Source organism: Monocercomonoides exilis, assembly GCF_001643675.1.
Source record: "Monocercomonoides exilis strain PA203 chromosome Unknown scaffold55-566112, whole genome shotgun sequence".
Taxonomy (NCBI): Eukaryota; Preaxostyla; order Oxymonadida; family Polymastigidae; genus Monocercomonoides; species Monocercomonoides exilis.
This window is the reverse complement of record NW_027150600.1, coordinates 473,886-488,079: the sequence shown is the minus strand read 5'-3', so window position 1 is coordinate 488,079 and position 14,194 is coordinate 473,886. Positions and strand designations below refer to the sequence as shown.

General features: G+C 35.8%; 3 protein-coding genes across 3 annotated transcripts; 1 reads left to right on the top strand and 2 right to left on the bottom strand.

Annotated features, from left to right (window-relative positions):
* Positions 1–2,418: 2,418 nt before the first annotated feature.
* Positions 2,419–3,303, bottom strand: MONOS_14061 (uncharacterized protein; the record flags this gene model as incomplete). The annotated part of the gene is made up of 1 exon (XM_067866830.1): positions 2,419–3,303. The coding sequence occupies one exon, from the start codon at positions 3,301–3,303 to the stop codon at positions 2,419–2,421; it is 885 nt and encodes a 294-aa protein (XP_067720285.1).
* Positions 3,304–7,321: 4,018 nt separating this feature from the next.
* MONOS_14060 (putative Uncharacterized transposase-like protein) lies at positions 7,322–8,380 on the top strand (the record flags this gene model as incomplete). The annotated part of the gene is made up of 1 exon (XM_067866829.1): positions 7,322–8,380. One exon carries the CDS (start codon positions 7,322–7,324, stop codon positions 8,378–8,380), a length of 1,059 nt encoding a protein of 352 aa, XP_067720284.1.
* A 1,925-nt stretch (positions 8,381–10,305) lies between these two features.
* MONOS_14059 (uncharacterized protein) lies at positions 10,306–10,718 on the bottom strand (the record flags this gene model as incomplete). Its single annotated transcript, XM_067866827.1, has 2 exons — positions 10,306–10,494; positions 10,539–10,718. 2 exons carry the CDS (start codon positions 10,716–10,718, stop codon positions 10,306–10,308), a joined length of 369 nt encoding a protein of 122 aa, XP_067720283.1.
* Between the last annotated feature and the right edge of the window lie 3,476 nt (positions 10,719–14,194).

Here is a 14,194-nt window from a genome sequence, read left to right as displayed (position 1 = left end):
AATAATCAAATTTCTGATTTTATGTAGGTAATGATCAAAATTAATAAGTGTTCAATAGATGAATTGTAAATGGATTTTTTTCATTTGAATTAATTCAACTTATTTGTATGAACTGGGTTTTTCTAAAATGAAGTCATGTTATTTAAGATGGTTGAAGTGACACTTTAATAAAGTATTTATGAAAAAGCAGTGAACACTTATTATAATATTTTCACGTTTTATCTTTCACTTTATCAACAAAAAAATTGAAAAACTCAAAAAATCTAAGATTTTTCTATATTCTCAAACAAAAATTGATATGTGTTAAAAGAAAATTTTATACACAAAAAGAGCTAGAAATAAAGTAAATTCATAACTTATTTTTGTTATTCTGTTCTATTTTCAACTTTTTAACTTTTTTTGATCTCTGCGTAATTAAATATCTTTAACAAAAATTTGCTTCTATTGATGTTTGTGGAATGACCTGCAGCCAACAAAGCATATAATTTCGAAGCTCTTAGTCGAGTCGATAGATTGAAGCTGTTTTCATCTCAACAACTTTCTCCGTTAACTGAATAAATTACACATTTATGTATAGATTTTTTTTCACAAATCCTCTCAATATTCCACTTAACTGCATTCTTCTTCACTTTCCTCCATTGATTATCTGGCGAATCCTCTGGAGATAACATTCGTATGCCTTCGGATCCTTCTTTATTGTATCATCAACTGTCTCTTTATATTTTCGAGCTTCTTCTTTTGTTTTCTCCAACGAACAACAAATTAAACAAATCTAATAAAAACAATCAGAAACGGGAAGCAAATATCGCAATTGCTATAATCGGCCATCTCGTTTTCCTTCTTTTCCACTTTCAACAAGTTTTTAATTTCCCTTTTGATTGATGTTTTCTTCTGTTCTTCAGAATAAATGAATCAGTTGAAGCTGGAGATTCGGCCCTTCCAAATAAGATCTTTACAGATACTTACGTTTCCTCAGATGCATTGTTACAATTGATGCTGAAATGGCTTCATGAATCTCTATTTCACCTGCAAACTCTTCTGACAGATGCAGATACACCTGGAGTTCGTGAACTATTCAATCGAAGGAATCAACCTGGAGGGATAAGCCACAGGGCAGGAGCAATGATCCAGCAAGTTCAATTGCAAGAATGTCACCTTGCTGGTGAGAATTCACTGAAGTCAGCTTTGGAATGAAGAATGGAGAGGCTCTTTCTGAAGCAATTCCAGAAAGGTTGCATCCCAAGTTCAAAATCCAAAGTGATGAGTTCTCTTTTAAACCATCTCCGCCTTTCAGGCTTTGAATATTCAGAAGCTCATGACCAGAGCAGGTAATATTGTTCCTCATGGATGGACAACCCAGTGCACTCAGCTGTTGTTGACAAATAATACAAAATGAACAGAAATGCTTCCTCCAGAGATCGACAGCCATCTCTTGGATGAATTGACAACACTCGTGTCTATAATCCTTCCTGAGCAATTCTGAAGATCAACCATCGATTCACTGCATTGGCACAGCTCTAATTATGAATTGCTGTTCGCTCTCAACTCTGAAACGCTTGCCGCTCCATCAAACACACACACGAAGAAATGCAAGCATCAGTCAAATCTGCAAATGCTGCAATGCTGCCTTTTTACAGATGGAGAAAGACACTTTTTGCTGGTGCAATTCTCCAATTCCAGCAACAAAGATGAAGATGAAGCAGCCAAGCATCATAAGTCAAGTGAACCTTGGGTAATGTTTAAGAACGATCACTGCTTCAAATGAAATGTGGAAGCATTTGAAGCCATGCTAACTGCACACACATCCTCAATCACTGTGTTTAAAATGGCCAAGAAATTCATCTCAACATTTGCATCTTCGCATTCAACAGAGAGCAAGGATTCCTTTGAAACGTGTGTATCGTCAAGTTCCAGGTAACTGCACTGGATGTTTGAATGATCTCCTGAACCGCCTGAGGAAAACGCAGTCATGCTCGATACGCTCTGGGTGCATCTCATTTGAATGTTCAAGGGATGACAGTCTTAGCAGTTGCAAAGAATGAGGCCTGATCCATGAGCGATACAATTGGAAAGCATATTTCTGAAGCATAGGCAACTTTGATAGATATTGAAAATCTATCAGCACTCCAGATATAATATGTGTGAAATTCAGAAATGTTCACGAAAAATACTACCTAAGACTTGCTGCCAGGCATGAAGAACTGAGACAGATACCAGCAAAAGTGCAGTCAGATATCGTCAATCTTACATCGCTCATTTCAATAATCGAGCAATTCAGTTCAATTTCAGAACCTCCACCAGAAGCTTCTTGAGCAAAGATTGTTTCTGCAATCGACAAGTTGCTATTGGTAAGGGATAATTAGCTGGAATGAGAAAAAGAAAAAGCGCTCCCAAACAAAAACGAAAGAGATTCCATTTTCACTCTTGACGAGCACGTAACAAGACTTTTCGATTTGCTCTCAATGGAGCAGTTCGCCAAATATTCCCTTTAACGCTTTCCTGCTCCAACAACTTGATCGTTACATCGCATACGCTTGCTTCGCCTGATACCACAGCGCTTTTGTCAATCAGAAAATTGCTGTAAACTGAAGGAATGATGTGGGGCAGAGCAACATTCAAGGAAATGCAAGGTTCGCTTATTCCACCGCGCTGTGGTGAATCGGAGGAGTTGTCGTATGAAGAAGATGCAAATATCGTCTCGCTCCGATACACAACACCAATCAGTAGCAGATCTTGTTCATCAGCATGGTCTTGTGCTGTGCATCCCCACATAGCAAACTCCCGAACAAACGGTGCTCTGAAATCGAGCTCGAATAGCTCAATGCTGATTTGAGATTTGATGTTTGTGCATCTCACATAGAGGTCTCTTCCCACATATGCTTTGTTCTCCATGAACGTGGTGTTTTTCAGCAGGAAAGGAAGCAGACCATCTCTTGTGATTGATGAGCAGTCCAGGAATATCGCGACTCTTCTTCCAGTTACCGAGCAGAAACACTTTGAGACAGCAGAAAAACAGCACTCGAGAAATCCTCCTTCGTTCAATTTCATGATCATTCCTCCATCTTTCTCGCTTTGGTTACTTCCACAATTCTTTATCGATGTGTTTTGCACAGACACGTTGCAAGACTCGCTGCCAGTGCAGCTGATGATGGAGGGCTCAGATGGAGCATTTTGGAGAAGCGAATGGAGTGTGCAGCATCTAAGATTCACTGCTAGGTCTTCTCCTGCATTCAATTCCTGTGGCTCGTCTTGCAATTCGCCCTGCTCCAGCACAGACACAATGCTTTTGCCCAGAAGTTCCATATTACTCATTGAAACATTTGTCGAATCGATGCTGCTCTCATGTGATGCAGTTAGAATGTGGCCTCCACATTCGATGGATCGAAACTGTTAGAATAACATTTCGCATGTTTTTAACAGGAAATCTATCATGCAAAAAGGAATGTCTGTGCAAGTTGCTAGGGCATATGGGTGAAAATTTTAGAAAAATCACATTTTTTTAGCCTGTTCTTACACACAATGTATTAAATTTTGTTTTTCGTTTTCCGTAATTATTCCTTAAAAGTTTTATTCGCTTGTTTTTTCTTTTTATTAGCATTTAAAGTTTTTTTATTTTTTCAAATTTCATAATGAAAATTAAATATATTTTATTATAGATGATGTTATTTTCAATATTTTCATGTTTTTTTTCACAATACAATGAGCTTCTGTTATTTTTTATTTAACTTATCACAATTATTGCAAAGATAATTCAGTTATGAATATGAATATATCTTATATTAGTTTCAAATCTGTTGATTTTGAATTTCTTGATCTTGCAGTTTTTTAAACTTCGAAACTTTCAATGCTTTAATTAATGAATAGAAAAAATTAACTATGAACTTGTTTGCGTTTAAACTGGAGAACAATTGATCATAGTTGAATATAACAGCTTAAATGTTAATTGTTTATGATCGATAAGCTTTGTTAGTTTTTTTCTTTTTGGAAATAAACAAAAAAAAAAACGAAAAAGAATTCTGAACATATTTTTCAAACTATCATCATATGAAAATATCGGCTGCTTATTTTAACTTTCTTCATTCATTTCAACTTATTCAAAAAAGAAACGCTATTCCATCTTTTCATGAAGTTCGAAAACATCGAGCACTCATAGCTTTTCAAAAATTCAAGTTGAACCGTAGATGTTGTGATTGTGAGGCAGATAGAGCTGCTGGAAAATAAAAAGACTTATCTCAAAAAAAGTCTTGCAACCAACGAAGTTCGTCATTCTTCTCTTTTCTAAACGTCAATTATTTTCTTTATCGACTTCAATGTTCAGCGAATTGAAAAGCGAAGGGAAGAAGGCAGCAGAGGAGGAAGAGAAGGAGAACAAGAAGGAGCAGCACGATGACATGAAGCATGAGATGAAGAAGAGGCATTCGGAGATCTCCATGCTGATGCAAAAATATTCGACAACGTGCGGACGTTGAAGTGGACAAGATGGCTTGCTGAGAACATGCTGGAGAATTACAAGATAATTCGGATGAACCAGAGGAACATTTTGGAGCTGAGAACTACGTACAACTCAGCAGCTTCAACGCTGCTGGAGCAACTTGTCGAGATGATGAAGAAGTGTTGTTGATCAATGAAGAGATTTAGAAAAAATAGAAGTTTCAGAAACAGCACGGTGAAGTGGTGAGTGTGAGCCGAGGAGGGTCACAGGCAATTTTGGAGTTTCCGTTTGCCACACTTTCTTTGTTGGCATTTGCATCGAGTGGAATAATTCCTAATTTGGCTTTGTTGATTCTGCAGTTGAGGCTGAGTGAAAAGTGCTAGGAGAAGATTGCAGCGATCATTAAAAATGGAAGTTCTGTTTTACTTGATCCAGAGCTAAGCATAAATGAGGTTGCTGTGAAATAAGGAAACATCTGCGGTGGAAAGAGGACAAGCGTCAGATGAAAAGAAGAAAGGGATCAGAACAAACGGAAGTGGGGAGTCGGACAGTGGGGAAAAGAAAATGCAGCTGTGCTGCAGAATGTGAACATGATAGAGAAGGAAACCTATCAACTGATTGTACTGTCGAAAGTGAGGAGCAGACGATCATCGAGCAGAAGGCGCTGTTCAATGAGGTGATTGAGAAACAATAAATGATTCTTGCGCAAAAGAAGCATGATTGAAAGAAAATGAAGGTTCCGTGTGAAGAAGCACTGCAGTGGCTGTGTGGACATGCGAAAGATAGATGAAGCAGATAAGAAAGGGGCTGATGTACCTTCTTTGCCGGAAGTTTAAAAGGATATGAAGTGGCTGATGAGCACAGTGTATGGGAAGCAAGAAAAGATGGAGTATAAAAAGGCGCATATGCTTCAAAAACCGCTCACTTAGAAGTCGTCTGTGCAGATGCAGCTGGTACTGAGACCGCTGGAGACATGTCTGCAGCCATTGATGGAGTGGATGCTTTCGACGATCAGGGTGATTTATGGAGATAATATTGGAGAATCTTTGAGCAAAATAATCGCTCTTTGGGAAATGGAAGCGCTTCAGAGATCGGAGATTGGGTATTTAGCGTGTATGTGGCTGTGAAAGAAGCAGGAAATGCAAAAGAAAAGTTACATGGTGCAGTGAGAGTTGATTCGTAATGAAACAGTTCCGATTGTACTTTGAAGAAATGTGACTGTTTGGGAAGTTTATGTGGAAGAAGTTCAATTCTGAAAAGCTATTGTTCTTTTTGTTCTGATATACATTGATTGAAGAGAATTCATAAAAAAAGATCGAAATGTTTTTTTGGAGTTTGAGGGAATGCAGTCGAAGAATGTGGATGCGGATATATCTGTGTTTCTGGGGTTTCTGTAGAACAACTGCAGGGCAGAAACAGCAACGTGGAAGGAGGTGATAAAAGCTCTGTATAATGTAATATTTTGTTGCTATATATCGATTTCTACAAATTCTTTATCTAAGGCAGCTTGCAGAGGAATCTCACAAGATAAAATGGAATTTCTTTCGTGTGTGCCATTTGCATACGCTTCTTGGGCCGTCGCTGCGAATATTACGGAATGCATTCCTGCGTCCGGGTGCTGTTTTCCATGATATGCGTCTGGGCTGGAGGCGCACCAGCGCTTCAACTTCTTCACGCTGTGCCTGTGGCTATTGAATATGATTCATGCAGCCAACTGTATATCTCCTCTATTTTGGTCAGATAACAGTTCGATTGTGAAAACGGCTTTCCAGTTCTCGAAGACCTGGTGATTGTGCTTTCAGTAGTATCAGCTGGGGGAGTACTGAAGCTGCGAGCGGAGGCCGAGCAGTTGGAAGTGTGGTGGAAAGAAAGGAGGTGAACGTTGTTCTAGATGGTGCGACTGTTGTTGGAGCTTACAGTGCTGGAGGAGAAAGAAGAGGCAGAGGAAAAAGGAACATGGAAAAAAGATGTTGATATAAATGAGGTGAAAAGCGGTTATCTAACACTGCAAAGTGTGTTTTGAGAAAATTATCAAATGGAACCAGATGAAACTGCAAAAGCAATGGTACCTCCGGCTGCTGAGGAGCGTGCTCTGCGGATGCTGAAGCTAGTAGAGTTTGAGAAATAGATAGAGATTCTGCAATGAATTGGCAATCAGAATAGGTGAAATTCTTCATCTTAAAGAAAAAGTTTGATGAAAGGAAATTCAATTCGTGAAGATAACAGAGTTAAGAAAATGCGAAAGGAATGTGAATGAGAAGAAGAAGTGGACGTTAAAAGTCAGATGGGGAATTCATGCCTTTTGGAGCAGGAATAAGCGCAGAGGTGATCGTCAACAATGAAGCGATTGGAGAGGTTGCGACATTGGAAAGAGATGATTGAATTGATTTCTATTTCACTTTGAATGCTGTGGTTAAGTTGGTGTCACTGCGGATGTGAACAATCATCTTTCTATTGACTCAATGGCACTTTTGTTGAAGTGTTCAATGATGTATCTTTCTCAGATTTGCATCGAGACAGCATCTGATAACTATCTCCTTCCGTACAACGCCGGCACTGCAACTTTGCTAATGCGCACTTCCTCGTCTTATTCTGATCCTTTTGAATCTGTTCGGCTTCTGGCTTCTTCGAGTGGAAAGCGTTGATCTTCCTCGACTCAGTAACCAATATCTACTGTTACAGAGCATCGTCTCATATATCATCTGGGCATGATCCGAAGATATCGTCATCTTCAAAATTCAAAAATTTGTAATTATTTTGTCTTTTTAACACATTATAACAATAAATAAAATAGTTTTATGTGTCGGAAATGTGTTTCCAAAAAAAAAATAAATCCCACAATATTTTAATTTTTTATTTATTTTATGGGTTTTGATCAAAATTGATCTCATGGCACGAGATGTCAAGCTCATCAAAAAAGAAGAAATATCCGAGCTCAATCGTTTGTTTTATAATGATGATAAGGCATGGGATTGGTTCATTAATGAAATCGTCAGTGATCGTATTCCGATGTGCAGCAAGCATAGAGCCTTCAAACATATACACAAAAATGGAAAATACAGATATTTTGCCTGTCCCACGTGCAAGACAAAGACAAGCGTTCTTTCCGATACGAAATTCAGCAAAACAAAAATAGGATTGGGTATCACTCTGCTTGTTTGTCGATATTACTGGATGAAAATTCCTAATAAAACTATTGCAACGTTACTATTTATCGATGAAGACACAGTTGGCTATTGGGGAAGTGTTATCAGAAAAACATGTGCTGAGATATGGAATGAGAGGCAGGTATCAATTGGAGGAGAAGGCAAAATTGTAGAGATTGATGAAGCAATATGGAGGAAAAGAAAATTTCATCGCGGAAGAAAGAAGAAACAAATTTGGATTTTTGGAGGTGTGGAGAGGAAAGAGGATGGAGGAGCTGGAGGAAGATTCATGGTCGTTGTGCCAAACAGAAAAAGAGAAACACTCATTCCATTGATACAGAAGTACATAAAGGAAGGGACAACAATCATGTCTGATGAATGGAGAGCGTACGACATTTTGGAGACTCTGGGTTACAAGCATTTGAAAGTTTGCCACAAAAGGCAATTCTTCAATAAGGACACAGGAGCATGCACAAATACAATAGAGGGGTTGTGGCATCATTTGCGATGCACTTTTCCGTCTTTTGGAACTCGCATTCGATTGATGCATGATTATCTATCTCTTTATCTTGTCAAATCTTCATTTAACATCACTTTTACTGAACTCGTTAAGTACCTTTGCATGGAAAATGATGTTGACGATGAAAAAGAAATAGAGGAAAACGAAATTGAAGAAGAAGAATCTGAAGAAATTGCTGATATAGATGATATTTTTGGTGAAAAAGTTGAAGGAGAGAAAACAGAGTCAGAAAGTGACAATGGAGCAGGAGATGGTGAAAGTGCATCTGAATATGAACCCTAAAAATTTATATTGATGATTATTTCACATCATTTTTATCAAATACAACTTTTTTCACATAAATTTGATGGATATAAATCACTTTTTTAAATATAATTTTTTATTATTTTTTTTGATCACAAAAATTAAAAAAATTTTTTTCTCCAAAACCATTTATTTCCGACATGCGACAATAGCATAATAATGATGTGCAATGCATTATTGAATTACCAACAAATTTTCAATAAGATCTGAGGATGACGATATCTTCGGATTATACCATCATCTGCTTCGATTGTGGATTCTGCGCATTTGTTGATTTCTTTCTTCATCAAATGTCTTCAAAATGATACTTTATTGTTCTTTAAAATCAATAGAATATTCATTCAGTTGGTGGAAAAGAAATTTCTTGTGTTGACAATTATGAAAATAACAAAGTTTCGGAGATAGTCTTTGCTCTGTTCACACTTCCCATCAGAAGGATCTCATTGTAAATATCAGCTCTGAGAAAAATACTGTTTCCGATGATTGTCTTCTTTCAGCAGAAATATTCAGTTTGTGACTATTCATCTCTCCTATTCCATTCACTTCAAACAGTCTAAAATCTCGATAATTTGCCTATGAAAAGTAATGAACAAGAAAAAAGCTTCTGATAAATAATGTGCCTGTCAAGACAGAAAATGAGACAACCCAGCAGCCTCAAATTCCATTTTGACTGTTGTACTCATTTCGTTTTGACCGTTAATTGAAAAAGTGTTGACTCCGCAATCAAAACTATTTGTTTCGATTATCGTTCTACTGAATAGGATCAGTTATTTATCGGAACCCTTTTTTTTTATTGGGACCTTTTTTTTTTGATATGAAAAAAATTTTATAAAAATTTAAAAAACACAAATGACTAATCCAATTTGCGTATATCTTTTCTTTATTCATTTTTTCTTTAACTTTCATTGATTTCTTCCTTTTCATTTTCATAATCATCTTCTTTCACTTCTTAATTTTTCATTATTTTTTTCCTTTCAACCAAAGACTCTTTCTCTTCATCTTTTTTTGCTTTGCTTCTTTCATTTCTTCCATTGAATTCTTTTCATCATCAACTTTTTCTTCTTTTTCAACTTTTTCTTCTTTTTTAATTCCCAAATGTTCACTCCAATCATTCAGAAGCTTCTCATCAGTTATTAACTTTCCATAGAAGTCGAATCTATTTGAATGTGATGAAGGTTGATATTCTGATGTTTTTGGAAGCTTCATGAGAATCGGTCCAGATTCGTTATGAAGAACTCCACTCGTTGTGAAGGTTTTCTTAATGACAGCAGGTGAGAGGGTGGTATGAATTGCTTGAGGGAGAACACCCACAAGAGCTGTTCTTTTCGATGAAGATGTCGACGAAGATGGAGGTTCTTATTTTGTTTGCAGCTCTGTTTTGAGAACAGCGAAAACTCCTCTGTCAAGAGGCTGGATGATTTGTGTGCTGTGAGGAATGAAGGTGACGATGTCGATATTTTCTTTTTGAAATTCTCTCCAGATTGTCGGATCTGCTCAAGAAATGTGTGAGTCGATGAGAAGCAGGCATCAAGAATACTCAAGTGACATGCGCTTTCTGAAGGCGATGATTTTTGGAAGAAGTGTTGAAAGTGTATCCTTTTTGAAATAGGTTGCAGCCCATCCAACCACTTCCGTTCGGACATATATCCAGAGTCTGTGATAGGAGCTACTTCATTTCATCATGAAAGCTCTTTCAAGACCATAGAATCACAGAAGGAAGAGCAAATCAACCATCAACCACAGCAGCAACCAGTGTAGAATTCGCCATTTTCGGTGGTTCTTTACGAAATACTGGATTTTCATTTTTCGGATGAACCACGCTCAGTTTTGAAGTGGCTGGAACTCTCATTAATGAATCATCCATATTGAATATTTGTTCTTTTTATTATCCATTTTTTTCATGTTTACTGTCCAGCTGAATACAAGTGTTGATTTTCAATATGGCATGACACCGCAAGGCGATTAACATCTACATATTTCGGAGAACTTCTCTTCATCTTGGGATGGAGCTTCACAAATTGGTATGCGGTTCCCATTGAAACGTTTATGAATAAGGTTTCTTCGTCGTCTGTATCATTAATTACATTTTCCATCTAATATATTTATTAGAATTATTAATTATTTAACAACAACAAACCAGTTCGCGAACTTTCCGTTTATGCAAACAGCTTCCAGATCTTGATTCAATGATAATTTCATCCAGCACAATTTGTTCTTTGTCTCCGATAACAAATTGCGGTCTACCAACTTTTGAAACTAGCCTTTTGCTTCTCAGCGCCCGAACAGCGTTTTTAATCCTTTTGAGTGAGAATTCCATAAAGTTTATCATGTCTGTAATCCTGACAACTCCATCAAACACAATACGCGCCATCCGTTCCAGCCGATTGTCAATCCTTCTGTAATCGAAAGATTTCATTGCAGCACGTAATTTCCTTTGTCCAGCAATTCTCTTTTGTTCCACAGCAATTTTCGTTTTTTTATTATGGTTATGATCTGAAATCCAATTAATTAATTTATAAATTTTAATTTTCAATTTTCATTGAAATTATATTTTTATTTACATTTAATACGAATTTTAATGGTTTTATACCCATTGTCACCCACCTGTTTTTTTATTTTTTTTGATGGAAGGGATTAACCCCCCTATCTCCCCCCCATTGGAAATAGGCTTCGTATTCAAATGTAATTATCCTAATTTTCAGGGTTTGCTTAAATTCTGATAATGTTAATAAATATATAAAAAGTGCGAATTTTAATTTTCTATTTAAAAATTTAGGCACCGTTAAAAAAAAAGGTCCAGATAAATAACTGACCCTATCTCGACATCAGTGACAAAGTCTGGGATTAGTTGAGTGAGGCAATGGCTGATTGTGTTGCAAGGATAGCTTTTGTTTTTTTCACACACATATGTTTCAATGGAATTGAATTCTGTTGCAGTTGAAAAGACAAATCTGGTTATTCCAAAATCTTTACGAAGTCTTTCACTTCGTTCAACAATTTTCGAATAATTTTTGTTGACTCTGTTTTTTGTTTGTCTGTTTAAATAGAAGCAAGTATCAATGTTGTTTTCTGAAGAATAACAAAGATTAATATCAAGGGTTGATTTGTCACATGTATTATTATGAAAAAAACAACAACAAAAACAGTATTCCTCAATTAATTGAATTTTTGATATGTAAACAGAGTTGCCTCCACGCATTGAATTACAATAACAAAATATGCAATTTGAATAAATAATAGCGTCAACTGGCTCCAAATAAATAATTTCTCCTCCTGCACCATCAGAAGAACTGCAACATCTACGGTTATCAAAAAATGGAATGACACTGCTTTAATTATGCCTATCACTTAAGGATGTTCAAAGGATAATTGTTTCATTGATGTTCTGGAAACTGCTTAAGAATTAAATGATACTTCTTTTGTCATTCGGTTGAATGAACAAACACAATATAAATTTAATCAAAAAATGCAATAAAAATGAGATGTTTCAAGAAATTTGATATGAAGTCCTAAATGAGTTCACACACTAATATTCATTTTGAATAAATATATTTATCTAGCCCTGGGTGACGTGGTTACTTCTGACGTGACGTTTTCGATTTTTGACGGACGTGATAAATTAATTTATGTCACAAGAAAAAATAATCAGAATTATAAATATATATTTTCAAAACACGAAATATTATTGAAAAAAATGTTTATTTCTATTTTTGCGAGGAATTATTTTCATATTCTCACTAATCAAAATTGCCATAATGCATTTTTTACTGACGTGATTGGTAGAATAGGAATTTAGACAAGTCACTGACTTTGCAGACGTCACTGACGTCACTTCATGTTTTTTATTCGAAAAATACAAAAGAAGGAGAAGAATAGCAAAACATGTTAGCCATATCTCAAGAATGTTTTTGTTTAATTTTTCAGAATCAAACAACCATAACATTACATTGCATTTTAGCGATTCTTTTATTTAGATAAAAGAAACAATAAAATACAAAATTGAAACGAAAGAAAGTACATTCCTCCTCTCCACCCCCAAGTTAATTGTGAAATACTGAATATGGAATAAATGTGAATAAAGTTTTCATATTTATTTCTTTCATGATTTTTTTGTTAGACTTTAATCATTAGGTTGAAAATTTTAAAGTCCAGAGAGAAGAACAAACTCATTCCAATATTTATGATGAAATGTTGCATCAACAGCATAAGTTCAATGAATAAAGTTTATGTGAATTGAACTCGTAAAAGGATTTATACACATATGACTTATTTATAAATGCCATTGATGGATTTTTTAACGAAAATATTCAACAATCAAGCGCTTTCGCTAAAAGTAGATTTTAAAATTGATTGACACAAAAACAAAAATGTTTTGAAAAATTGTGATTTGTGTAACATTGATTAGATAACTTTTTGTGTGAAATTTGGAATTATCAAGTGTTTTATACGTGAGTTTTCTTTTTTTGAACTTTTGTGATGATTTTCACTTATTTTATAAAAGAGATGCAATTTGAAATGTCAAGATTTGAAATTTGATTGTTTTGAATGTTTATAATTTGCATTTTGATTATATAATGATGTTAAAGCTTCTCAATATCGTTTATTAACCTAGAAAATTTTATATTTTCCGACCTATGCGCTCTTCTGGCATTGTTCAAGGTTTTCATACTGAAAATGAATGAAATGAAATTGTTTGATCTGCTCAAATTTTCAGAAAAGTGCTGAAAGGAGGCTGCTGGAGCAATCGAATTAATGAATGGATAATTGTATTTTTTTTTCAGAATGATGTGATGCAAATCATAAGAGGAAAACTTCTGAAATTGGAAAGAAGAAAAAGAAAAGTCAAAAGAAATTTTCTCGTTCCGTTTTTCTTTTCATTTAATTTTGAAAAATATGAGAATTAATATAACTATTGCAAAAGACTTCAAGTCATATTATTTTCTGTTTGGTGTAATGACACAACAACAAGAAAAACTGAAATTTAGAGATATGAAATAAATATCATTTCATTTCCTCTATTGTTCATGCATCGATCAGAAATATCCAACCATAATTCACTTCAGATATTATTGTATTGAAGTTATAATCAAACATTTCATGAAAACTCATCATGACATCTTTTCATCCTTTTTCCTCCTTTTGTTCAGCCAAACTTCTCTCTTCATCGCTTTTCATTTTATTTCGCTGTTGTCTTATTCCTTCTTGTTCTCCACTCCATCGCGAAGACTTTCGAAAACTGATAAACAAATTTCAATCTGAGTGCATCCAACTTCTGATCGAACGATCCCTTCCAAGCTGCCATCGATGGCTCTGCCTTTCATTAACCCTTCAATTTCTATCAATCTGCCATCCATTGCTCCATAGAATAAAACAAATTCATTCCTTCCCCATTCCTCTCTTGGTATCCTTTGATGCTCCAATTGCCCCAGCAACCCTGTTGATAGGCCCTGAATATTCTTTGCTCCACAACGCGCATGAGCACAAGAAAGACTCCAATGCTCACAGCCATCTCTTCAAAAGTATCTCTTTTTCTCATTATCATCATCATCTTCTTTCTTCTCTCTCTCTCTCTCTCTCATTTCCAATTCCTTTGCTGCCTCCTTCCAAAAATCAGGCTCATTCGCGGTGACTGTTTCCAATGATCCTTCGCAGATAAACATGGCTAATCAAAAACTCTCAAGCTGACCGACTCACACAAGCACAGCCAGATTGTTGTGCTCTGGATGATACTCCATGATTTCCGCCAGCTCCTTCAGGGATCCTTCTCTTTCTGTCGTCTATTCCATATTTTCT